Genomic DNA, 26,904 nt, shown 5'->3' on the forward strand with positions numbered 1-26,904 from the left:
AAACATTATATTGGCCACCTCATGAATTCAGCTTTCGCTTAATAGCCTATGACATCAGTTATTTGAGATGTCATCCCTCCCCGTCCCCTTTGATAGGCATACACCCCCTCTCTCTCCATCCGTGATTGAGTGAAAAAAAGTGGGCAGTTCAGGTCGGGATTTCATATTTGGTCTTGATCACTTTGCCCGAACTCCCTCTTTCTCTGCATCCATCCTTTGGAGTCGGTCGGGCGACATCAGTGCCATTACCTGGTACTACCTCTCTGCCAGGATAGCCGCTGGTGAGCGTCGCAGTGGCCGCTGCCTCTCTACTACGCACTGCACCAAGTTCTCTGGAGCCGAACTGATCCGAGAAAACACTAACTTTTAACCATCAAGAATTAGATTGATCGCTCATCATCCGCTGAAATGTTGTTAACAAGAATGCGGTAGGTCATTAAGTTACGCTTTTAGATTGATGATGCAGTGCATAATACGGATGTGTTGATTATATAAAGCGCCCTTTGCTATTTTTTTGTTCAATTTATTGCAAATTCTTTGTGAAAGCCCATATATAGCCTATAGCCTACTTTATTTTATTTATTTTCTAAATTATTAACCTACTTTGCAGGCTAATGTAGGTTATGATGACGTTTCTAAGTGACGTTGTTCTTTTCCCATGAAATCTACCTTTAGCCAATAATTGAATGTCCTTCATAGTTATACAAATCAGCAGATATAAGCTAGAGAATTGAACTTTACTCCCTTATGCCATGGTTTATTTTAGGTTGAATTATCTTTTAAATAGCCCATGTTGCGGCAGCCTATATAAGATAAAATAAAACGAATCAAAAGTCTTTTAAGTATATGAGGATAGCTGTGTCAGCCTGTGTGAGTTGAGTTCCTGTGTCAGTCAATGGTGTAGTGTATATTCCCAGAATTTGGTAATATGCCAGAGCATTATGTTAAGTAGCCTACTATTGTTCAAATAGGATCCGAACTCTTCCATTCATGGTCCAAATTTAACATACAGTAGGACTACTCTCATTGCCTAGTGTACCACTTTAAGGGAAAGTCGACTTTCATCCTCCTTGCCTTATCCTTATTTGCCCCTGGCAAGTACATTTAGAGGAACATTCACTTACAGTATGTTGTAGTAGCAGAGATGAGTTTAAACTAACACAACACACCATCAGTGCTGTTCACAACGTTTCACTGAGAATCAATTAGACAAGTAATCCTGACAGCCCCTGCAAATTATTATTATTATGATTAAAAGACATCTCCAATCTACTGAAATGCATGTAGCCTAGAGATCAACTACAACTATATTGGATGGCGACCAACCCACTGCCTTTAGGAAATTATAGCTTTCTTAAAAATAAAAAAGGAAATCACGTCATGAAAGGGGGGACACTATTAGACTAGGCTACTACTGTCAATGTTTCAGTTAAAGGTAGCGTTTTGTTTAAAACAAAGGTTTTTGTTAAAACGTTAAAGCTCTATATTCTGATCGTAATCATTGTTATAGGAGTGCATTTTCAGGTGGGCTGCCAATTTCAGCCAATCGGGAGAGAGGATCCATTTATCAGCTTAAAATGTATAGTATTCCAGTTACTATTTTGTCTCCTCACTTCTTTTCGTCATCACTTCATATTTCACTTGTTACGGGGCCAGAGCTCTGCTCTGGACACGTATTGTTATTCGCATTATTCTGTCACTTCTTCTTCTGCCACTTTTCGCAGTTCTGGCTGAACCGCGCTGTCGGTTTTTACGAAACTCGGCCATATGGTAGATGGTCATGAAAAACGATCAAAAAATAATTCTCACAATCTTTCGTCCAAAGGTGGCGCTATAGCACTCAATTGAAAATGCCAACTTTGACCAGGTACAATTCATGCCCTGTTTGACCTACAGCCATGAAACTTGGATACACATATTCGTCTCCTCATGCTTAACAACTTTCACACTCTGACTTTTGACCTCTGACCTTTAGATCTCCCACCATTTTGAATTATATGAAAAACAGTCATTGGCTCCTAACTTCTGCATTTTTTCACTTATGGAAAATCCGTTGGAAATTTTTGTAGAAAGTGGTCCAAAGTTCAAGTACGAAACGTTTCGTGCAGATTGCTCAAAAGTCCCAGGAGGAGATAGATTTTAACTATTACAGTTTTATGAAAATTATTCATCTGTGCCTAAAACATACATGCAGACTCACATTTCTTTGAAACTTTGCAGAAATGTACAGGGTCATTCCAAATATCACTGAAACCAATCTTACTCCAATTGGCCAAAAGGGGGCGCTATAGCAATTTTTTGAAAAGGCAGACTTTAAACAGGCAGAAGTCATGCCTCGTTTGGCCGAAAGTCGTGAAACTTGCTTACACATGTGCCTTGACTCATGAGGAACACACGTATCGATTTGACCATTAAGCTCCGCCCTTAGATTTTCCGCAATTTTGAGCAGTTTGAAAAATACTTGTTTTTGCCAGTTCTGGCTTAACCGTGCATACGCTTTTTACGAAACTCGGCCATATGGTAGATGCTCATGAAAAACTACCAAGAAATAATTCTCACACTCATTCGTCAAAGGGTGGCGCTATAGCACTCAATTGAAAGTGCCAACTTTGAACAGGTACAACTCATGCCCTGTTTGACCTACAACCATGAAACTTCGATACACACATGCGTCTCTTCATGCCCGACAACTTTCGTGGTCTGACTTTTGACCCCTGACCTTTAGATCTCCCACCATTTTGAATTATATGAAAAACAGTCATTGGCTCCTAACTTCTGCATTTTTTCACTTATGGAAAATCCGTTGGAATTTTTTGTAGGCAGAGGTCCAAAGTTCAAGTGGTAAACGTTTCGTGCAGATTGCTCGAAAATCCCAGGAGGAGATAGATTTTAACTATTACAGTTTTATGAAAATTATTCATCTGTGCCTAAAACATACATGCAGACTCACATTTCTTTGAAACTTTGCAGAAATGTACAGGGTCATTCCAAATATCACTGAAACCAATCTTACTCCAATTGGCCAAAAGGGGGCGCTATAGCAATTTTTTGAAAATGCAGACTTTAAACAGGCATAAGTCATGCCTCGTTTGGCCGAAAGTCGTGAAACTTGCTTACACATGTGCCTTGACTCATGAGGAACACACGTATCGATTTGACCATTAAGCTCCGCCCTTAGATTGTCCGCAATTTTGAGCAGTTTGAAAAACACTTAAACCCAGGATTTTTCAGCTATTTGCGTGAAACTGTATCATCTGTGTGATCTCCTTTTTCACAGTTACTTGTCTGTTGGGCCAATGGCGTCTCCCTTAAATGAATGCCTCACAATCTCAAGGTCGCCAGTTCAAGCCTCACTTGATGTAGACTTAATTTAAGTTGAATTGCAAACAACATGACTGTATCAATGAATACATGTACAAATGGTAAAGATAACCTGAAATGCTTATTTGAGAGTATGTTTTTTACGTATGACATACTTCATTCTGAAAATAGCTGATCTACAATCTCACAACTTTTCATGGTTTGTGAGCTTGTAGATCGGCTACTTTCATTAGTTTTGGTTCTGAGGAGATGTACAATTTCTTCATTGGTAAATGGCTTGTGAACGAGTGATCTTAGTGTTAGTGAAACAGGGGCTTGGTTCATGAAAGAAGGCAAGAGTTTATGATCTTCAACAGACAATATCAGCCTGGACAAAGCTATAGCACTATAGGTAGGTGTTGCAGCCTATTAGTCTGAAGGTTGAGAGTTCGAATCCTGTTAATGGCAGTAGGTTGAGATGTCCAATCAAACCATTATGTTTCCATCTCTCTCTCTCATCAATCTATTGTTTCCATGTCACTCTCTCTCTCTTCAATCTATTCCGTTTCCATGTCTCTCTCTCTCTCTATTCACTGGCCCCGTATTATCGCTGCTTGCAGCTATATTTTATCTTGTATCCTATATGAGTTCTCTCTCCTGATTGGATAAACTTGCATTTTCTGTTTACTAAAGAGCTGGAGAGACAGGGAGACCCCTGTTACTGAACAAAAGCTCTATAGTAATGATATCTGAATATAGAGCCATTTAGTATTTAACACTTATTTTAGCAAAGAAAATGATCACTTACTGCACCTTTAAATCTGCAATCCAGAACTTATTTTAATGATTAAAACGTTATTTACTCTAACCAATCTTAATCTGTATATGTTAATACAACTAGCACATCTGCAGTGGTTGGAGGAGGTGGTCTTCCTGCTCTCCCATTGAGAGATTTAGACCCAGGTGCCGGGGAGGATACCTATACTGGTTGACAAGTGATGCTGTCTGAAGGTCATATGCGCAATATCTACCCAGGGCAATTGGGGATTCCATCAAGAACTGTTGAAAATTAGTCTCAGATCAGTCAGATGCGGGAGACCCGGGTTCGAATCATACAAGTTACAGATCGGAGCTTTAAAGTGTGCCCTTTGCTGCTCATGTGCCATGATTCACCTCAGGCCAGGGTCTATATGAACGCCCCTCATTAATGGTCAGAGAGAGAAAGAGAGAGAGAGAGTGAGGAGGGTGGACAGACTGAATGGCATGCCTGGATGAGTAAAATTCTTCTTTTTTTATGTGATGTTCAGAGAGCTTCTTGATCTGAAAGTAGGCTATAGTGGCTGAATGAACCAGGATAAACTATAATTCATGGTTCGATTCTCTAGGCACATCTGCTCAATTGAAAAGTTAAATTATTTAGTTTTTTTCCACTAAGTTTTACTGATCTTAAACCATCTCAAGAATTCTTCCCCAGGTGGCATCACTTGAATCCAATATCACACCCCAAAACCTTATTATTTTCATTTATTTATTGTGGGTGTGATATTGTTTGTATATTGCATATTACTGTTTTCATTATCCTCTACATTCTTGGGATGCATGTTTGAATTATGTGTAAATAATGAAGAAAATAAGGTCAAATTAGTAAGTATTAGAGCAGGAAGAATGTAGTGTTTATAGTTGGGATGGATTAAAGCAGTGGTTCTCAAAGTGAGGTCCAGGGGTCCTTGATTGAGTTCCATGGGGTCCCCAGCAAAATAATACAGTTTAAATTTACTATTACTTAACCTGAAGACTAATTCAGATCTTAGGTTTCACTCTCTTCCCTGTTATCTGGGAGGTCCAAATGGGGGTCCGCGCAGCTTAATATGTATGTATCAGTTTGGGGGTCTTTGACATGAAAATGTTTGAACCACTGGCACCAAGTGCCAAGCCTGAGTTATATAGTTAGCAGTTATACAGTTATGCACAGGTGTTGCACACCGAAAATAGCCGACCTACAGGCTTGTAACTAAAGGCATTAGATTAGACAAGGGAAAAAAAGCTTACATCATAGAATGAATTGCAGAAGGCTGTCTGCTTTTCTTCAGGGCAGGCCTTGGACGATGGGAGACAATGACCAACCTGATTCCAGCTGAGTCTTAGTACATGAACTAAAAAAATGGTGTCAAGTGAAAGCTTGACCTGGCTCAGCTGGGATCAGGAGTTATTTGCCAAGTCAATGAGCAGATAATTGCCTTGTCTGGACTGACCTTGAGTTATAGTACTGCAGAGGCCCCAAGGGTTTAGCATGCAGCTATATGCAGGTCTAGGATATATTCTTTCCAAAATGTAACACTTTCACAACTGACCCAAAAAAAACAAGAAGACATCTTCCTTTCTGAATAGTATTTTTCACGTATTGATTAGAGAGATTAGTTGGAACATTGATACAGAGACAGCATCCCAGACCACAGGGACACATTTCTCGAGAGACAGCATCTGCTGGTCTCACCATTCTGCATGTTCATCCCATTTTTGCATGCCATGTGCACTAAAATGTTATTGTTCCGCTTCTGTTAATCTGCCTTTCTGTTTCTGCATGACTTTGAGTTGAGGTTTTGTTCTACACAATGCATTGAAAGCTGCTTTTATACACCCTGCAGATCTGGAAATGCACTCACTTGACTTGTCTTTATCCTTAGTTTGATTAAAAAGAGAAGAAATGCCACAGGAACTGTGACCATGCATGAGGGCAAAGACCTCCATGGAAAAAAAACGTTGTTCAAAGAAGGCACAAAATAACTGGTGGACGTGGTGGTATCTGGCATTTGGTCCGCTATCATCAGTCTGACTACATTAGGATGAGCTCAAACTGGTGTTTAAACATACTCTCACAACACTTATACCATTTGAGACAGGACAGCGCCTTAATGTGACCACTCCTTTTCTAGAAAGCCGGCTCTAAATGATCCTTAGTGGTTTTTCAACTTCCTTCTCCGTCCCTGACAAAATAGAGACAGAGAGAGAAAGTGAGCAAGTGTGCCAGTGCCCTGTCCTTTAATTTTCCCCCGAGGCTTTTTGTGAGGGAGTTGGTGCAAAGTGAAAGCTAAGTGTGCAGCTGTCCTCCTTGCCTACTGCTCGCCTTTTGTAAGACGCTTTCTTGTCAAGAATACTAATAGTCATACCAGCCTGTGGAGTCCACCCAGCTGGCCAGAAAACAACAAATAACACTTATTTGACCACCAAACGAGGCTATTTATTACGACACAAGTGTGTCATGTTTGCATCAACTGTTTGGAGCAGTGTATTTGATATACAGCTGCAGGCAAGTTTTTATTGTAGAAAAGAATGTTTTCATAACCCTGATCAATGGCATTCTGCATTGTAGCGTCTTTAGTGCACAATTGCATTGATGAATGTCTATAGACTAGAGGACTCAACTGATTAAATGTAATATATAGTGCCTAAATATTAGTTGGATGTGGATTTAGAGCTGCTGTTTTTAATGCCTGTTCATTAGAAATTTATGTCGGCTCAAACGGATGAGCCAAACCTGCAGACACACACTCACACGCACGCACGCGCGCACACGCACGCACACGCGCGCGCGCACACACACACACACACACACACACACACACACACACACACACACACACACACACACACACACACACACACACACACACACACACACACACACACACACACACACACACACACACACACACACATAGAGAGAAACAAACACAGACAGACACTACCTCCTCTGTGCTTATTTATTTATGGATTTGTTGAGAGGCTCTTTTTCACAATTTACAGATGAAGACAGTGATTTAGGAGCAGAGTCCCTTTGTCTTAATAAGGGCATCTTTCCAACCCTGAAGTCTACTTCCTAAGTGTTAGACTTAGAATGGACATTTACCGCTCTGGCGTGGCTTCTGTGTTGAGGTCATACTGTATAAGGTCAGCGGGAGTGTGTTAATAACAGGGATCCGACCGGTGGCGAAGTATTGGCAGCATGTCCCCAGGCTGTGGAGATGTGTAATGACTTTCGGAGGTGAAGATAAATAGCATGTGGTCGGATACCAATGCTCCCAGCTTTCCCTTGGTAGCCAGAGAAGCTGCACATGTTCATGTCTGGGTGTTCTTAAAGGCTTTTACAGTAGAGAGTACGAGAGAGAGAGAGAGAGAGAGAGAGAGAGAGAGAGAGAGAGAGAGAGAGAGAGAGAGAGAGAGAGAGAGAGAGAGAGAGAGAGAGAGAGAGAGAGAGAGAGAGAGAGAGAGAGAGAGAGAGAGAGAGAGAGAGAGAGAGAGAGAGAGAGAGAGAGAGAGAGAGAGAGAGAGAGAGAGAGAGAGAGAGAGAGAGAGAGAGAGTGTGTGTGTGTGTGTGTGTGTGTGTGTGTGTGTGTGTGTGTGTGTGTGTGTGTGTGTGTGTGTGTGTGTGTGTGTGTGTGTGTGTGTGTGTGTGTGTGTGTGTGTGTGTGTGTGTGTGTGTGTGTGAATTTATCCACATTTGGGCTTTGATACTGTAGGTGTTAGTCTCAAAAGATGTCTGCTGGTCTGTCAGTTGGTTGATCCGTCCACTACTTTACCCCCTCTTTACTAGTCCCAATTTATGCTCCACTCCACAGAGAATGAACTTCACTGATGTTGGTGGTGACCCCATGGCCTTTACTGTAGTTCCACCAGTAGGCCAACATTCACACAAAAGCACATTCATGCTTCCCAAAGGATGAACCCTAACCATTTGTGAGACCTTTCCCCAACCCTCAGGCCATAGTACTACGTTGCATGCACAATATATCTTATCTTAATCTAATTGGCAGATTGCCATGAAAAATGCTGTACAGATTAATGCTGCCCAGAGGAAGAACAGGGTTTCCTTTCCTGAACTCATGTCAATTTCTCTAGCTCTCTAGCTATTTCTCCTTGAAATTAGGAGGGCTAAAGTTTGACATGAGGATGGTCCTCATGTCAAACTTTAGCCCTCCTAATTTCAATGCTCTATGGATACCAGTTTAGTAGGTTGATCATTTGGTCAGTTGTGGAGGAGGGTGGTGTTGGGCTCCCATTGGGGTTGCTTAGCCCTGTCCCCTATGTGGGGTTTCTAGTAGTATAAACTTTCCCCACCCCCTTTTCTTGTTGTCCAGTGATAGACAACTTTTGAACCGCTCGTTATTTAAAGGAGTAGTTCACCCAAAAAATTACTTATTTTCTATCAATTACACACCCCATGAAGATGTTTTAGTTTTTATCACATTCCTTTTTTTTTATAAAGATTTATTTTTTGACAATGCACAATGTATACATACATCATTATCATATCTGTCTTATTTTCTTTTTTTGATACAAGACAAAATGAAAAAGACAAAGAAAGAAAGGAAAAGACAAGATACACAAAAAACACCACAAAAAACAACAACAAATATACAGAGAAAATACAGTCCTCCCAAACTCTCCCCCCACCCCTCTCCCAGAATGGTACACTACTCAACCCTCAATAGACAATACTTTTTTCTACAACGCCTTTTGGACAATATCAAATATAATAAAACAAGAATAAAAAAACAGAGGAGAAAGAAATCAACTATTAGGAGATATTGATGGAAGAACATCAAAGAAATTACCGCCGATATTTTGGTATATTGCAGGTTTTCTCCTCACACTATACAGTATCTTTTCTGGTGTGCAATATGATGAAAGTTCATTTAGCCAATGCCTCTGTGAAGGCGATTTTTCAAATTTCCAATTTACCAGAATAATTTTCTTCGCGGCTGTACTGGCGAGCGACACAAAATACTTTTTACTAAAATTTACATTGAGCAGACTAACGTCTCCCAGTAACCAAATTCTTGGGTCATGTGGAATGTCAAACTCTACAACCTCCGAGACAGTGGTCATGATGAACTTCCAATAATCTTCCAAGTATGGGCAGCTCCACAACATGTGTACCAGATTACCAGTTTTTATCACATTCCTAAGCCAATAATTGGATGACCGGCGGTCTCTCCTGTAGGAGACTCAAATGACCCGCATTTGAGTCTCCGCCCAGAGACTCGGCCGCTTTCTTAGTTTTTAGAAAGTGACATTGAGGTAAGAATGCCTTCCAGTCAGGAATTCCTTGTCTTAAGTATAGCTATAGTTTGGCAAAATTAAGTAGATCACATCCAGGTGCATCACCTAATCGTTTTGACTCGTTTCGAGTCTTTTTAGCTCTAGTGTGCACTGTGCAGGTAAACACAGACGTGTCAGTATGGTCTTACTCTGTAGGTGGTCCCTGTTGCTGGAATAAGGCACAGCAAACTCACATAATAATTAGCTATGGAGGAAATAAAAGGGTACCATGTAAGTTAACCATTGTTCTCTGCTAGTGACTGGAAACAGAGCGTTAGGCTAATTTATACTTTATCGCACAACTGTGTCAACACTTTCTTCAGTTTTTCGTTGTTGTCATACAACACAGTCAGTCGTGTGCCACAGTTTAAATGAAGCCTTAGCCTTAGCATGCCTCTTATTTGTTGAACCAGCACATCCCTTACAGTAGAATGTTGAAAAGATATTTCTTTGACAATTAAAGGTTAAGTAAACTGTGAAATTTAAGCATAAAGAGAGAAACAGAGATAATTATTGTTATGTTTCAATTTTCAATTATATGCTCTTTTAAACCTTGTTTGTCTGTGCCTCTTTACCTTCTCAGACCATTTCAACTTCTTTCGTTACTGTGTGCAGTCTGCCATCTGACCTTGGCCTTCCCTGCCCAAACTCCACCTGCACAAGGTACCATTATGGATTTATTGTTTTTAGTTAAGGATCTTTGTGCATTACTTCAGAGAGAACTTTTTAAGTAATATTTTTGAACTACTTTCAACCTGGTGTCCCTATTTGGGAGATCATTATAGCTGAACATTGAAAAACCTCATTAAGATCTACAACCTCACAATGCATAGCGATGTGATGCATTGTGAGCTTGTAGATCGGCTCTCTTTGCCATATGACACTGTCGTACAAAAAAGTATTTTTAAAAATATGCTGAAACTGTCTGTTTGTGATAGACTAACTTTAGGAGCCATTCTGCCTGTGTGCCTTTGGCCCGCTGTGGGCGGGTTCACCTTGAGGAGTGGGGTGCTGTAGTAATCGGCAGGTGAAGAGATGAGGGGCACAGGCGTAACAAGCCGGTAGGGGCACACGGGAGATCATCTGTTTTTTAACACCCAGGCGGGCGTCCAATTTTATTTGTAATAACAAAACCATGCTGTGATTCATTCTACTCTAAATAAATGGGAACATCACCCAACAGCAGTTATGGTCTGGACATGTTGTTATTGAACGCGTTAAAAACGGTTTCCCGTGCCCAGCCGAGTGGCTAATAGTTTGATCAAGATAGTCACTACATTAACATTTAATGATCATGAATGTCCCTAAAGGTGATTTTTAAAAGGAAAATGGTATCAGTATTTCTCTTTAAGTCTCATTTGAATTATGCAAAAAGATTCGCTGTTGCTAATGATTTCTATGGAAATTGCCAGCAAAGGTTTCTTCACTCTTCTCCATTAGATGTCAAGCAGCTCCAGGTGAATGTCCCCCACGCAGGTGTTCTGTCTGGCCCACTGGGTGGCTCCATCACTATCCCCTGCTTGGTGTCCCTGTCCCCCACATCTGCCTCTGTCTACCCTCCCATCGTACCCCGGACCAAGTGGAGTGTGGTGGCTGATGGGGTGGAGACGGAGATCCTGGTGGTTCGAGGTCACAGGGTCAAGGTCAGTGAGGCGTACCGAGAGCGGGCTGCCTTGCTCAACTACACCGACTCCGCCGAGGATGTGTCGCTGTGGCTGGGGGAGTTGCGCTCCAGAGACTCGGGCTACTACCGCTGTGAGGTGCAACAAGGCCTGGAGGATGCCAGTGACCTTATACAACTCGAGGTCAAAGGTACCTAAATTATGTTTTTTTCTCCCTCTCATTGGATTCAATTTTAAGTATTTCAATTGTTTTGTTATGTAAACTATTATGAATGAAAGAAAGGGTTCTTTTTGTTAATGCTCTGGTTGTGCGTGTCTAGGGGTGGTCTTCCACTACAGGGATGCTGTGGGGCGGTATGGATTTTCCTTCAGTCAGGCCCAGGAAGCTTGCGAGGGCATTGGTGCTCACATCGCCACTCCTGACCAACTGCTGGCCGCCTATTATGATGGTTACGAGCAGTGTGATGCTGGCTGGCTTGCAGATCAGTCTGTCAGGTATTCCACTGGGTTTTTAACCACATGAACCCTTGTGTCCTGATTCTGGGCATGTTATGATAGAAGGATAAAAATAGACAAACAGTGGGCGAAAATAGCAGATCTACAAGCTCTAAGTTTATAGATCTGCTAACTTACTGTATAAAGTGGTTAATTTCCAAAATATAGGGATTTAAAATAAAGGCGTTTATGCATTACTAGACCCCTACTCAGGAACTATGCAAGTTGGGAATGCATGCCCCACCCGGTAATGCATTACCTGTTGTACCTGTCTGTCTGTCTGTTTCGCTTTCATGCCCATACAGTATTGAGATCTCAGTATCTGTCTGTCTGTCTGTCTGTCTGTCTGTCTGTCTGTCTGCCTGCCTGTGTCCCTTTTATGACCATATATGGAGATCCGCGATGTCATCAGTCTATGCCCATATATGGGCATGCCCCAAAAATAGGCGAACCTTCCGCGAAAATAGCAGATCTATGAAGTCGGCGGTCAGACAGTTCTCGAGATGTGTGAACTACAGACGGGCACACAGACGTACAGAGATTTTGCACATCTATAGTGGGATTGTACAATAGAAAGAGATGGGAAAGACAAAGTAGAAACAGTAGATTAAATACAACATCTGTCATTATAGCCAGATTTGAACTCTGACCTGACATTGTGTCTTGGCAATCTGTGCTTACGTGGTTCATATAAATTACCTACACCTAAAACACAGTAGTGACACTTTCAAGGCAAAAACATTTGTCCAAATGTTAAATACAACCGTGTTCATTTAAATGTATTGATTGTTTGCATTCTTGCACCACATCACAGATATCCAATACAAGTGCCACGTGAAGGTTGCTATGGAGACATGGAAGGGCAACCAGGAGTGAGGAACTATGGCGCACTGGATCCAGATGACCTATATGATGTATACTGTTATGTGGAGCAAATCCATGGTAAGAGCTGGAATAGCTATCAGTATAGGAAGATACTGTAATCCCGCATAAGGCAAAAAAAGGTCTAAATATTCTTCATAAGGAGGAAACATTTCAATAAAATACTCCAGTAAAACAGATCGATCAAATGAGAAGTATTCCGTGCTGAAAATGATACTGAATACATTGTTTTTCAACCAAGCACAAGCTTGTTTGAATCTGTCACAATGCTCGGAGTTCTCCTATTCACTTTTAATGCCGGGATATCTATTTCAGTATGTTTGTAACAATTTGTGTTCACAGGGGAGGTGTTCCATGACCCCAACCCACAGCAGCTGTCATTTGAGGAGGCGCAGATCTATTGCAAGGCTGCAGATGCGGTGCTAGCCACAACAGGGCAGTTGTACCTGTCGTGGAGTGAGGGACTGGACCGCTGTAGCCCTGGCTGGCTTTCTGATGGCAGTGTGCGTTACCCCATCAAGACCCCCAGGGAGAAGTGCGGAGGTCACCAAGCTGAAGTGAAAACCGTGTATCGCTTCAGCAATCAAACTGGCTTCCCAGAACCTTCCAGCCTTCATGATGTATATTGTTTCAAAGGTCTGTATATATTTTATGAATTTGGGGTTATAAGTTTGATGTTACAAATGTAGAAAGAAAAATCAAATGTTTTTGTGCAAAGGATGGCATTTGTTATGCATTATTGTTCCGTCCTATATGCAAGATATCTTTGGTGGGTGGGGGGACAAAGTTTATAATTGAATATCTGTAAACCTAGCCTTGCCACGGAGTTAAGTTACATAGCATCCTTTAAATATAAACAACATTGATTCTATTCTTCTGCTATCAATCTTTTTGTAATAGTGGGTTTTACACTTTTTCAAATGGTTGACGTTTAATCAATCCTTTGTCAATATTATCAATCCCTACAGAGAATGGAAGTCCTCATACTGAGTCTCCTATGGACTACATGGCCACAGAACCTGAGGACATTGGACAAGATGTGGTCATTCTCATGGAACCAGCACAAGAACTTCGTTTGAGCCACCAGTCTGAGCAAGTGGAACGAGAGGCTCAGAGTGTGCTAGAATCCCTTCCCATTTCCCCAGGTCCTTCTATCGGGGAAGACCTGGTTGAAACACCACCTACAGCCGTGTCCATCAGCACAGAAACTCCAAACGGCACCACAGAAACTCTTAACAACCCCACATCCTCTTTGGATTTCCTCCAGCCCTTTGATGAAACTTCACACCCCACAGAAATGGATGACAAATTCCATCATCCTAGAGCATTTAATGCTAGCAACACAACCAATGCTCATTATCCCCCGTTTCCCACACCATTACTGCCCAGTTACAACAATGAAACTGCTTCCCTCCATGACCGAAACGTCAGCCTTACACAGTTTGAAGTAGAAAAGCCAGACTTTCCTGAACCATCATATGAGCCTCACAGGGATTATCAGCCAATGCCAGACATGAACCTTGCAGAACATGAGTCCCAGCTATCTGATGGTTCCAAGCACTTCCAACCAATGCCTGAGACCAACTTAGATTTAGACAGATCCGAAGCCAATTACAGCAGCCAGAGTCAAGTGAATACCACAGAAAGCACCTCTATGACCCTTGACCCCACACTTCACCCGGAGCAGACATCTTTCTCAACTTTGTACCCAGGAGAAGTAGGAGAAGATCTTAACCAAACAGCCCAACCCACTTTCTCTTCCCACAGTGAACTAACCTCCATGTGGCTCCCTGTGGAAGGCTCTGCAGATGATTTACAAGGTATATAACTAGTGAAATTGTATAATTCTGATAGAAACAAACATATTTACTCAGGTCTCATAATGTCTCATTTTGTTTTTCAGACTCTGAGATGGATGTTGGAACAGACACTGCAACGCCACAATCCTTCACTTCCAATTTCATCCCTCACCTGTCAGCTTCTGTCGAGGCCACCGCCATTCCTACACAGTCTCAGACTGGACTTGCAGATCCTAGCAGCTCATCTAACATGGACCATTCAGATGAACTGGGCCAAGATGTGAACTCTACAGCAGCACATTCTTGGGGGACCTCAGTTACTAGACAGGAAGGTAGCACCAGCGTAGAATTTGGTGACTCAGAAGAACACCTTGTTTCTGAAGCGGGTTTATCCACCACCAAAGCCTCAGAGCTGTCCAACACCTCCCAACTAACTGCAAAATATCAAACATCGCCCTACAGATTAGATGCCGATCCGACAACCACTGACCATGAGGAGGGAAGTGGCCATGAGCTAGCCACAGCTGAACCAACGCTAGAGGAAGAGATAACTATGCTCCCTGTGAATCCCCAAACATCCCAGTGGGCGCTGCTGCATACCACTGACACACCCCAAGAGTCTCTAGATGATCTGGAGTACACCAAAATTCCCTCTTTGAACTCCTCAGCAGTTGCTCCAGGTTCCACGGCAGAGTCAGACGTCTCCAGGACAGAGCCCACTGCTGCTACTATGACATCCTCCGTACAGTCCACATCACACACTTGGAGTCCAACCACTTCAACGGCACCAGGTTTCCATGAGCCAGCTGATCCACGGAAGGTGACAGCCCTTACTATGCCACCAGTGAATCAAGGCCGGGTGGATCCTGATTTTAGTTTCACCCAGCCGCCCACCCTGCTTATTTTGCCCAATGAGAGAGCTGCTGTGGGCAGTGCAGGGACACTTTCAGGTAACCTCAAATTCACCCTAATTAGCCTAACTGTCCTCCTCTTGCTTCTCAATACAATGATTCACTAAATCCCTGGCCTCCCCAACCTGCCTTGCTCCTTTTTTCTGTAAACCACAACCTTTCAAATGACTTCCTCAACTTCATCTCTCACTCCCGTCTAAAAAAGACTACTTCTGACTGTTCCCACTTCCTCTTAAAACACTCCTCACCCTTCTAATTGTGACTACCCTTCAAGATACTCATATCTGGGATGCCTCCCATTTGACAACTTTCAACAAGCCAGTCTGGTTGTGCATGATGCCCCCCCCCCCCCCACCCTCACCTAAAGAATGACTTCTGTGAAGTACTTTTTTTCTCTGGAAAATCTGAATAAGTTTCAGTGCTTCTTCTGTGATGAGTTTCCTCTGTGAGAGTGATGTCCAGGTTAAAGTGCTGCTGGGCTGACATTTTCATAGTTCATTGATGATCAATGGATTTAACTTCAACATTGTGTTAACCTTAGTGCTTTGACTGCACATCAACATCTTCTGCCTAAACTGTCAAAAATCATTGAAAGTTTCTTTCTGCGTTGATCTGGAATTAACTGGAAGGGACTTGAACTTTCACATGACTGTAACAGTACTAATGTTGAATGTGACAACAGAAATATTGACTGTAACAGTACTAATGTTGAATGTGACAACAGAAATATTGACTGTAACAGCGCAGATCAAAGCAACTGCAATAATGTTTTTATATTATAGATGATGTTGTTTAACAGATAGAGTTTAAGTTGTTTAGCTACAAGTTGCGTTCTTTCATCAGATTTTAAATTCTCATTATAATTTTAGATGGACTTGTAATAATATTGTAGCACAGAATACCATGTTTGTAAGCACAAACAATGTTGAATCGAATGTTAGACAGGCCTGGTGACAGAGCTGCATTAGTAATACTATGTTTTAATGGTTAAGTACACCCATTCCATATTTCTAAATACTATAGGTCACTACTGTTTCACATCTGAGTCATGGACAGTAGTTGAATCAAATTAATCTTCCAAAATTTGAAAAGAATTGGGACTGGTTTATTGCATTATTACTGACAAATGTGTTCTTATTTCAGCTCCATAATTGATAGGCTAAAAGTTTGATTTGTTTCCTAAGTGTTACCTACTTCCTTACTGTACATGGATCAGAATATAGGTGTAGATAGAGCTGTGTCAGCAGCATTTCATTGGAGAATTAATTAATTAGAGATTAAGCTCACTGCTATGTGGAGATATAACTTGCATAACTTGTTAGCCTTTGATACGTTGTTGAGATTCTGAGAAGCTGTTGATTTAAATATGATTTTCTCTGACATGGAAATGAAAAATGAAAATGAATTCTGAACCAAAGAAATATTTGCATATCCTTTCAAATCACCCCCACAAATACTTGTTTTTTCTTTCTTTGTGGTTTTGTGTATTTTAAATACAACCAGAGGAACAGCAACATACAGTTAGCATATTCAATCATGCTCATTATTTAAATTTACTCCAAAGGAAAGTGGGTATAGAGACAGTATAGTCAAGAAAAGAAGAATCTATATGAGAGGTCCTTGTAGTTGAATAAGAGTCATGGGGTCTGCAGAGAATCACAGGTTGTCTTTTAAACCTCATCACAAACTTTGAACAAATATATTTTTCTAATACTGCAGCTTGCTCTGTTTGCTAACTGCACCCCCTGGTGGCTCTTAATGGTAATTACAGATCATTACAACAAATTGGGTGCTATGAAGTTTAATCACCCTTGGAAGAATAATACACGCTCTAAACTACAATAGACATACTTGGATAACCCATGGTTTACAGATATTGATGCTGAACCTATAACAGATAAGTGAAGTATGTGTCTTTTATGTTTTTAGGAAGTTAAAGACTTCTGACCTTTGCCAGGACTAAATCTTTCTTTTCCTCTTTGACTTCCTTGCACTTGAAATGTACACTCTCACAAGTCCTTTCTCACAAGTCTTAAACAATATGATATACAAAGTTGTTCTAGCCCTTTTGTTCTGTTTCAGATGTTTGTCTGGAAGACCCCTGCACCAATGGAGGCACTTGTACTGAACAGAGTGGGCGCGCCAAATGCCTCTGTTTGCCAAGCTATGGAGGTGACCTCTGTCAGATAGGTAAAATGTTCAGCTCATTTGTGATGGATTTCTTTTTTAAATTTCAATTTCAATTTTCAATCAATAGATCCCACACAACACATTGTAACAACAATGCAGATATCTGAGATTCAGATGACATAACGCAGACAGTACCTTTACAAATGTTTAGAATTCACGCTTACTAATTGCAGAGATTGCGCATAAGGATTCCTGGAACAGCTGAGTAAAAACTGAAATGTCGGGGCATCCTCGTGGCTCAGTGCACTGAACAAAACTGCCTGAGTTCCAGGCTGACTCGGGATCTATGTTTGATGGCTTCCTCCTCTTTCCTGTCTCCACTGACTGGTCTGAATAAAATGGAAATTACTAAACAAGAAATGACTAAAGTCATAATTTAGCCGCGAGCGGCAGGCTTTTTTTGCCCCAATCTGCCGTTGAGAAATTGAAAAAAAAAAACTTTTTGAAAAAACATAAAAAAAATGAAAAAAAAAAATATATGTCCTTTTGAATATGATTTGACATTCATATTATTAGCAGCTGTATTGTGTGTGTGTCCCCCCCCAACTACTCAAGTTAAAGTATCAATACTGCAATGTAGAAGAACTCTGCCAAAAAATGGCATACCTCAATATGACATTTTGCGGCTATATTATGACTTTGTCATGTCTTGTTTTTGTATAGTGCTGTAACATGTTATGGCCTAATCACTGTCATTCAAGCATAAATGTCTTAACATTAAAATAAAAATAAGTAACCGGTATAGGACTAGGCTACCTATTGTGGTACAAAACAAGTCCTTCTGCAGTGAATTACAACATTAGGATTGTGCAGAATTCAAGAAGCTTTATTTGTTACTGACTCATAAAGATACAAGCAGCGAAATGTTGTTGGAACTTGTACCACAGATGGTTCTACATATAATTGATATAATGAAGAAAAGAAAATATTAAGCAAGAAAATAAAATGGACAATAATAACTAAATAAAAATAGCCTACAGATATATACAGTTTTAGGAATACTCTGGGACTTGTCTTAGACAGGCATGTCATCAGTGGTGTAAAGTAACTACATGTACTCAAGTACTGTATTTAAGTACAATTTTGAGGTATTTTTCACTTTACTGTGGTATTTCCAGTTTTCAGTACTTGTACTTCTACTCCACTACATCTCAGAGGCAAATATTGTACTTTTGCTCCACTACAATTATTTGAAAACTTGAGTTACTAGTTACTTTGCAGATATAAATTATTACATTATAAAACATACATTAACCACTTTAGCCCTATTTTATACCAAGGCTATTTGAAAATAGCTGATCTACAAGCTCACAAAGTGTCGCATCGCGACACGTTGTGAGCTTGTAGATCTGCTATTTTCAAACATTTGTGTACTTTTACTTTTGGTACTTTAAATACATTTGGATACCAACACTTTTGTACTTTTACTCATGTAAATTTTGAATTGCGGACTTTTACTTGTAACAGAGTACTTCTACATTGCAGTATTAATACTTTTACTCAAGTAAAACATTTGAGTACTTCCACTGCTCCTCAGAGTTAAATCAACACTGAAGCCCTGCGGCTGTTGTAAGTCACAGATGATTAGAAGATTCTCCGCTGGCCGACTTTTTATGACTTAATGACTTTATGACTCTCAGCCTCTCACTCTGTCCTCTCACTATTACGGTTAGCATAGCATGTTGCTAACACATCAACAAAGCAACCACAAACTTTTCGCTGGAGCTGGTGTGTGTGTGTGAGAGAGAGAGAGAGAGAGAGAGAGAGAGAGAGAGAGAGAAAGAGAGCGTGCGCGCGCGTGTGTGTGTGTGTGTGTGTGTGTGAGAGAGAGAGAGAGAGAGAGAGGGACTTGGGAGAGGGACAGATGGAGACGGAGGGGGGGGTGCTGCGAGGGGAGGCGGGTGCTGTGAATGACGGCCGTCCATTGGCCGTCCATGGGCTTTAAAGTAGTGTCTCCCCATTGGCTGTAAAGTAGTGAAGGATAGCCAGGACAGCCAATAGACAAATAGGTGTCCCGAAAACATGTCGAAAACATGTCGTGTCGCGAGTGACGATGTCTGAGGCTGTCTGTAGAGCCGCAGCGCTTTCAGCTCGCTGCTAAAAAGTGTCCTCCCCGGAGCGCAGATCTCCGCCAGGCTGAGCTCTATGTCACATTTCATGAAGCTGCCTCACCATGTGTTTTTTTTTATTTGGCATACTGGTAATGTGCGTGCAAAGTTTCACGCCAGTCTAGGAGCCCGAGATTAGCTGCTCACAAATAGACGGACGGACGGACGGACGGACGGACGGACGGACGGGCGGGCGGACGGACGGGCGGGCGGGCGGGCGGGCGGGCGGGCAGGCAGGCAGGCAGGCAGGCAGGCAGGCAGGCAGGCAGGCAGGCAGACAGACAGACAGACAGACAGACAGACAGACAGACAGACAGACAGACAGACAGACAGACAGACAGACAGACAGACAGACAGACAGACAGACAGACAGAAAACATAATCCCTGACCAGAATGCAGAATGGTGGAGATGAACATGATCTACAGATTTGGTTTTCCTTTGTCGTTCTTCCAGACCTCGAGCAGTGTGAGCCTGGCTGGGAAAAGTTCCATGGTTTCTGCTACCGTCACTCTAGCCAGCGTCTGAGCTGGGAGGTGGCAGAGCAGCACTGTCGCATGGTGGGCGCGCACCTGGTGTCCATCATGACCCCCGAGGAACAGAGCTTCATCAACAGTAGGTGGTTGAAGACTACTGCTGATTCATTAGTGCTACACGGAGTGGTCTGTGGGGGTGGGTGATAGAGGTAGGTCTTTATTAATCCCACGGGGAAAATTCAGTTTCAGCTTCATCCAACTGATGGCTTCTCAGTTGGTCATGATGATTGCTCTGGGGGGAGCTGTTCGGGGTTAAGGGTCTTGCTCACCGACACTTCGACATGTATGCTGGGGGGGCAGGGGTGAAGCGGTGACCTATTGACCTCTTTACCCACTAAGCTGTAACAGCCGCCCCATCTTTTGATATGCAGTGGGTTTACTGAACATGAATCACTACTACACAGTAAAATCCTCCATGTTAATTTAAGTCAGAGTGTACAAATGATACAAATGGACCCTTTTACACTCTCAGAGTTACAAATGGATAAATGAACACTGACAGTTTTTTAGCTTAATTGTAGTTTATGGTTTTTCAAAATCTTTCTCTCTCAGTTTCCAATGAAGGGTATTTATTTGATGTGCCTATAAGTGTGATCCTTGTACCGTATGTGAAACAGAATATAATATTCAACCCAAAATGGTTGAAAGGTGAAATGCTCCTTTAATGTTTAAGAACTGTCACAACCTGCAGGCCTCAGCAGGACATGACAAAAAGGGAGAAACACATCGAAGTAAAAGAAACAATTGCAACAATTCAAAGCATAATCAGTATGGAAGTCAATAACATCAGTAGTGTAGGATGTCTATTTTGTAAGTTCAGTGAATGACAGTTCTAAGAGAAGATACCGCCAAAATAACAAAAAGGTCATATAGTCGTAAGATCATTAGTCTAACGAGACTACACAATTTTCAAATGCTTCCGCCTACCAGTCTGTACTTCATCTGAAAATGCAAATTATGATTAATCGGATGTACCGCCTACCCCCAACTTCCGTTTGAACTTTGTGGTCACGTACATAAGTCCTACTGTAAATGTATTATACATATTTTAAAATACATAAATGACAAACAGATGACAGCTTCCTGTCACAAGTTTTGAGAGGAGCAGTTATAGACTTTCTGTATTGGAAGATTGTGAAATGATTGTCTGGCTTGAGAGACTATTAAGATCATGGATTGAGGACTGTTTGTCATCTACTGTACCACACCAGGTAATTACAAAGAATACCAGTGGACTGGACTAAATGATAGGACCATTGAAGGGGATTTCCGCTGGTCTGATGACAACCAGATGGTGAGTCAGATATCAGCCACTGAGCCTCTAGTTGTGTAATGTGTGTCCTCATTTGCCATATTATTAGTAAAAGGAAATTCGGAGTACAAAATAATTACATACCACAATCACATTTGCTGGAATACAGTCTATGTGTTTTTCCTCCTTCTGTATGTAGCTATATGAGAACTGGTATAAAGGACAGCCAGACAGCTACTTCCTGTCTGGTGAAGACTGTGTGGTAATGGTATGGCATGATGAAGGGCGTTGGAGTGACGTTCCATGCAACTACCACCTGTCCTACACATGCAAGAAAGGCACCTGTGAGTATAAACCATAGGTTTCATCCCCTGCCGAGTCATACCAAAGACTATGAAAATGGTGTGGGTGTGTGTGTGTGTGTGTGTGTGTGTGTGTGTGTGTGTGTGTGTGTGTGTGTGTGTGTGTGTGTGTGTGCATGCGTGTTTCCACACACATTCCATTCACATGACAACATTTTACCAACAGCTTCATGTGGTCCACCACCCAAAGTGCAAAGCGCATCCATTTTCGGGAAGGTTCGCCACAGGTATGAGACCCACGCAGTTATACGTTACTACTGTGCAAAGGGCTTCCAACCAAGACGAAACCCCCTGGTGAGATGCCTCCCTGGGGGAAAGTGGGAGAAACCCCAGCTCCTCTGCCACCGTGGTAAGTTCAAAGATCAGCCTACTACTACTTTAAAATGGGTAGGGTTAGAAAAAAATAATAATGATAATAATAATTACAACCTCATAACTTCAGTGATGTGTCAGTAATACACACAGAATCTCAGATCACATTGTTATTGTTATTATAACCGTAGTCTAAGCCATTGGTATTGTAAGCCTTTTTTTCTTCTCTTTTTTACAGCTATATTGTAAGTTGCAGTGTTTTGTTTTTTTCACTCATGCTAGACTAGATGTGAATTAACTCAAGTACTTTTGCGGTTGCTGTACTTTATATGAGAAACGTAATCTCAGAAGACATACTGTACAGGGTAATTAAGTGCTTGAGTCAATCAATACAAGGGGTTGGAAAACAAATGCTATTCATTAAGTGCTTGAGTCAATCAATCCAAGGGCTTGGAAAACAATGTCTTTAAATTCATTATACCTTTTACTGTTGAACGTTTTTCTTTTTTCATGATACTTGTATGTTCTGCGGTTATTCCTTTCGGATGCAGGAATCTCGGCTCCGATCACTAGACTCCCACCACTGACCACTGGAAGCCCTGAGATGATTGAGGAGGAAATGACAACCACAGCTCAGCCTCCACAGTACTGGGATATTATGTTTACAAACTAGATTCTCCCGTACTTTTATCAATTCCTATCTTGAAGCTCTACTGTTGTAATATGAAAAAGTGAAACAAATTAAACAAATGCTTTTACCAATGAATGCTCAAACAGCACAAGGGATACTGGCACAGCAACAGGACACAGGCCAAGGAACCATAGAACGATTTTATTACTGTGAGCCAAATGACCAATAAAAACAGTTTTAAAACTGAACATTATGACAAAGGGTAGTTTTAAGAAATGTGGCCTTAATCAGATGGAGGGAAATGGCATAGGAAAACAACAGCAGGTCTGTTTAAAAATAAAATTATACATTAAGCATTTGGTATAATGAACAACTATTATATTATTAATTTAAAAGTCATCCAAGAAATCCAAAGGTGCTTCATCCTCTGTTTCTTCTGGATGTTGACATGTCAGCTCCAAACTACCACATGCACAGTCAAATCCTGAGTGTTTTTATAGGTACATCTTTACACTTTCTTAGAGTTAGCACTTTGGCTTTACTGTGTGACTGCCAAGTGCCAACTCCAAATCCACAGAAAGCGCTACACGGCAATTAACATTTCTATAGTTTTTCCTTTTGTTTGAAAGAAAACGGTGCTAATACCCTAAAAGCCTTCATGAAGTTTACAAGAGAGATCACTTTTGATACTATTTAAATGCAACTATAATTTTTTGTACAATGCCTTTTTGAAGGTTTACAACTCATTCCAAACTTTACAAACAAGTACAATGGCAGACGGTCAAACTATTTTGTGGCATACAGTATTTGGTAGAAAGGCCACCCATGCCTTTATGCAATGAATATAAATATACATTTTCATGATTGTTGTCCATATCTCACTGAAAGATAACTTTCATTTCCTATCGACACAGTTTTGTTCATCAGCTTTATGTTGTAATAAAGTTTTGTAGAACAGAACCATGATTAAATGGCACATTCATCTTACCACATGTAACACTAGTGTGTGTTTGTTGTTGTTGTTGTTTGTTATTATCATTTAATCTCTTAGTGGGACAGGTGACAGCCTCCTTGGTGCCATTAAAAAAAAAATACATTTAAAAATATATAAAAGGTTAAATTAAGTATAATACTATATATTTTGATTTATCACAAAAATCTAGAATACAAATGTAATATGCTTAGTTTGACAGCAAAGAACAAATCAAGAACCTTTAATAAATGATGCCCCTGTGCCCCGACTTTGATACATTATCCACTTGTATGTCTCCAGGTCCTGCAATGCACGTTTTATTGTACAGCCTGAGTGGAGCAAGTTGTGTGAGTACTGTGTTGGGTGCTTTGCACTGTGGGAGAGGTCACTGGATGTCAATCCCAGTGGCTGTTACATGAAAAATAGGTAATGTGGATTATGTGGTAGGCTAGTAGCGGCCGTTTCATCCTGCCACCAGATGGCATCATTGAACCATGATTTGTTGGAATAGTGCATGAGACTCTTGACTGATGTGGGAATGTAATCACACACTGACCAGTGGAATTAATGTAATGCCGCTAATTAATGGCATGGATAGCCAATACATATAACTGTAACTGCCACTGAAATTAGCCAATTAACTGGTGTGATGCTATTAAGTAAATTAATGATGTGATGACATGGCTACAGGCAGTAAATGTCACTTATTTCGATACACAGCACTTGGCTATTGTGACTAACCCTTGCACTCCCTGCTGCTTTTAATGCTTGGTGCTGAGGATAAGCTTATTCTGTAGGCTGACTATCCCTGGGATTTCCACTGTCATTTCAAGAAAAAAAAAGCCAATATTATTAAATGTATTAACAACCGATAGACTTCTCTTTTCCAAAGAGAGACAGTTTTCAGTTGCAAGTGAAAAGGGAACGAGTGATGTCATTCTATGCAACAGTCACAAAATACACACACAATTTTAAATTCTTAGCGTTCATTCAGCCAGGCTGAATGGAGATGTGTATACTTTGTTGAACAACGGTGTCGCACATCAAAAATAGCAGATCTACAAGGTCACAACGTGTCGCATTGTTATACGTTGTGAGTTTGTAGTTTTTGCCATTTTTGATCATTTGTGAAAATGTGTGGAAAATGTTTGAAACCTTTTGAAACTTTGAAATTTCCCCAAATATTCTACGTGCCCAAAATAGGGACGCCAGGTTGAAAGTGGCTAAATTAACACTGAGTATTGATATGAAACTAAACAATAAGCCCATTCCATTCCATTACTAGCAATGTGCCGTTGAGCAAGGCACTTAACCCCCAACTGCTCCACAACGACCAACAATAAAGGATTGTGAGTGCAGTGGGCAGCTCCCCTGGTGTGAATACGAATGTGGGGAACTCTCCGTCCTTTCACAGTACTATGTCAATAAAGACAGGGCGTATTAGTAGACCTGATCAGTGTGCTGTTGAATTGATATAGATTGGCGGATGTTCAGAGATGTGGTTTCTGGTGGAGCAGGGCTGCGGTTCTCAGGCCTTCAATAGACTGACATGACATGGTATGAATGCCAAAGGTTGGTGTCCTTCCCCTCTACCATAGGGCCAGTAGCATGGCTCCAGATGGGGCTGCATTGTGTCCAGTGACCCCAAAGGTCATGGGGTCAGAAGCGGGTGAACAGAGGCCAGTGTTTAAGAGCTGTTAATGGAGTTCCACCTTCTTCCAAAGGACGTGTGGCTCACTAATTGAGGGCCAGCCTCAAGATTTGTCTCCCCACCTCCCACACCCCAAGTGCGAGGTCCTTGACACCCAATAATGACCAGCATGTGCACTGTATTGTGAGGTGACATCTCTAGGGAATTAATAGGAGGGAGGCATATATTTAGTTATACTTGTAACGTGTTTAAGTATGGGGAACATTTGTATTCCTTATTTATATTACAACATTGTTTATTTTGTTTAACTGAAGCTTTATATTCCTGTTCTAAACCAAGGTACTTAACTTAGCATTTTAAAGATATTGGCACAAACAGGGCATGGACCAATATGTTCATTTTACCACATGCCTTGCACAGGATGAGAAACACTGGAAATGATTCCAGGTAATTAGCAAGGTTAGGCCGGTTAACTAGAAGCAAGCAGTATTTTTCAATGAACTCTTTGGATTAAATGCACAAAGGTGGTGGACTTCACAAGATGCCGTCTTCCCTACCATGAGAAAGCAGACGGTTAAATACCAGTTGAAAAGGCGTGCCAAGTTGGCTGGGAACCCTAATGATACGCTTTACCCACAACCCCTCACCCTGCCACCACGGCATGCTGGGATACAAACAACCATTGTGGCTAATGTGTCTTGCATTCCAATTTGGCCAAATGCACATTTCTTATTGTTATAGGGACTGAGCGGTCGAACCCTCTCATACAGATAAAATACACGTGTAATGAAGAAAACTGTGTGTGATACTTCTGCACAGAGCACACACACGCATGTATGTTAGCATACAAACACGCACGCACGCACGCACGCACACACACACACACACACACACACACACACACACACACACACACACACACACACACACACACACACACACACACACACACACACACACACACACACACACACACAGACAGACAGAGAGAGAAGAAGAAGAGGCACAGACACACATGATTAAATACATCTCAATTTTGATGTGTAATCTCAATTAAGAGTTCTGCCTTTTCTATTTAATATATGAAGTTAGGGAAAATGATCAAAACTATTCAAGGCCTTCAGTCAAAAATAATCTCAAACACTTGCCCATTGTCAATTCCACTATTCAGTGTCCTGCTCAAATACTCAATAATGGCTAGTTGATAGTTGATAGATTTTCCTTTCTGTGAATTACTTATAATGCTTGCCATTGATATTATACAAATATTTATTCTTGAACAAATGACTCTCCAACCCTGAATGATGGGAGAATGCCAATTCTCTATTTACTTCCCCCCATAATGAATAAGAATTTAGCCTAGAAAAAGAACAGTAGGCTAATGGGAATGGCTTTATTGTTGTGCCAAGAAAACAAAGCTATTGTTGTGCCACAGTACACAGGCTACATTTCAGGCATATTGGTAGTAGGACATGAGAAGTTCAGTATAATGGTAGATGTAATTTGGCATCTATGCAATCTTTGAAATAGATGAAAGATGTAACCATATTTATAAAAGGACATAGAACTTTTTTTGTTTTGAATGGACAACAATTAACCTCATGAGCCCTAGCATCACTATTCTGGTCATGTAGCCAAATATTCTGAGAAAGTAGGCAATCTACAAGTTCACAACATGTTTCAATGCAATGGTTGTAAGCTTGTAGATTGCTATTTTCAGCAAAGAGATTTGGTGTAGTGGGAAAAGGAGGGGACCAAGTATAGACCCCTGGGGGATCCAGT

General features: G+C 41.2%; 1 protein-coding gene across 1 annotated transcript; it reads left to right on the forward strand.

The window, feature by feature from the left end:
- Positions 1 to 220: 220 nt before the first annotated feature.
- LOC311061377 (brevican core protein-like) lies at positions 221 to 23,495 on the forward strand. Its single transcript, XM_084079984.1, has 14 exons — positions 221 to 428; positions 9,983 to 10,062; positions 10,840 to 11,211; positions 11,342 to 11,516; positions 12,331 to 12,458; positions 12,741 to 13,034; positions 13,367 to 14,218; positions 14,302 to 15,147; positions 17,191 to 17,298; positions 19,862 to 20,020; positions 21,153 to 21,235; positions 21,393 to 21,537; positions 21,722 to 21,904; positions 22,419 to 23,495. The coding sequence occupies exons 1-14, from the start codon at positions 409 to 411 to the stop codon at positions 22,538 to 22,540; spliced, it is 3,567 nt and encodes a 1,188-aa protein (XP_083936110.1). The 5' UTR covers positions 221 to 408; the 3' UTR covers positions 22,541 to 23,495.
- Positions 23,496 to 26,904: the final 3,409 nt, after the last annotated feature.

This window comes from Gymnoscopelus microlampas (assembly GCF_963454915.1).
Source record: "Gymnoscopelus microlampas genome assembly, chromosome: 15".
Taxonomy (NCBI): Eukaryota; Metazoa; Chordata; class Actinopteri; order Myctophiformes; family Myctophidae; genus Gymnoscopelus; species Gymnoscopelus microlampas.

Bases quoted from the DNA above. Each gene is read 5' to 3' on its own strand.
- LOC311061377 (XM_084079984.1), top strand. From the start codon at position 409: ATGTTGTTAACAAGAATGCG. The intron at 11,212-11,341 runs GTACCTAAATTA...GTGCGTGTCTAG, and splicing joins TATACAACTCGAGGTCAAAG to GGGTGGTCTTCCACTACAGG. The intron at 12,459-12,740 runs GTAAGAGCTGGA...TTGTGTTCACAG, and splicing joins TTATGTGGAGCAAATCCATG to GGGAGGTGTTCCATGACCCC.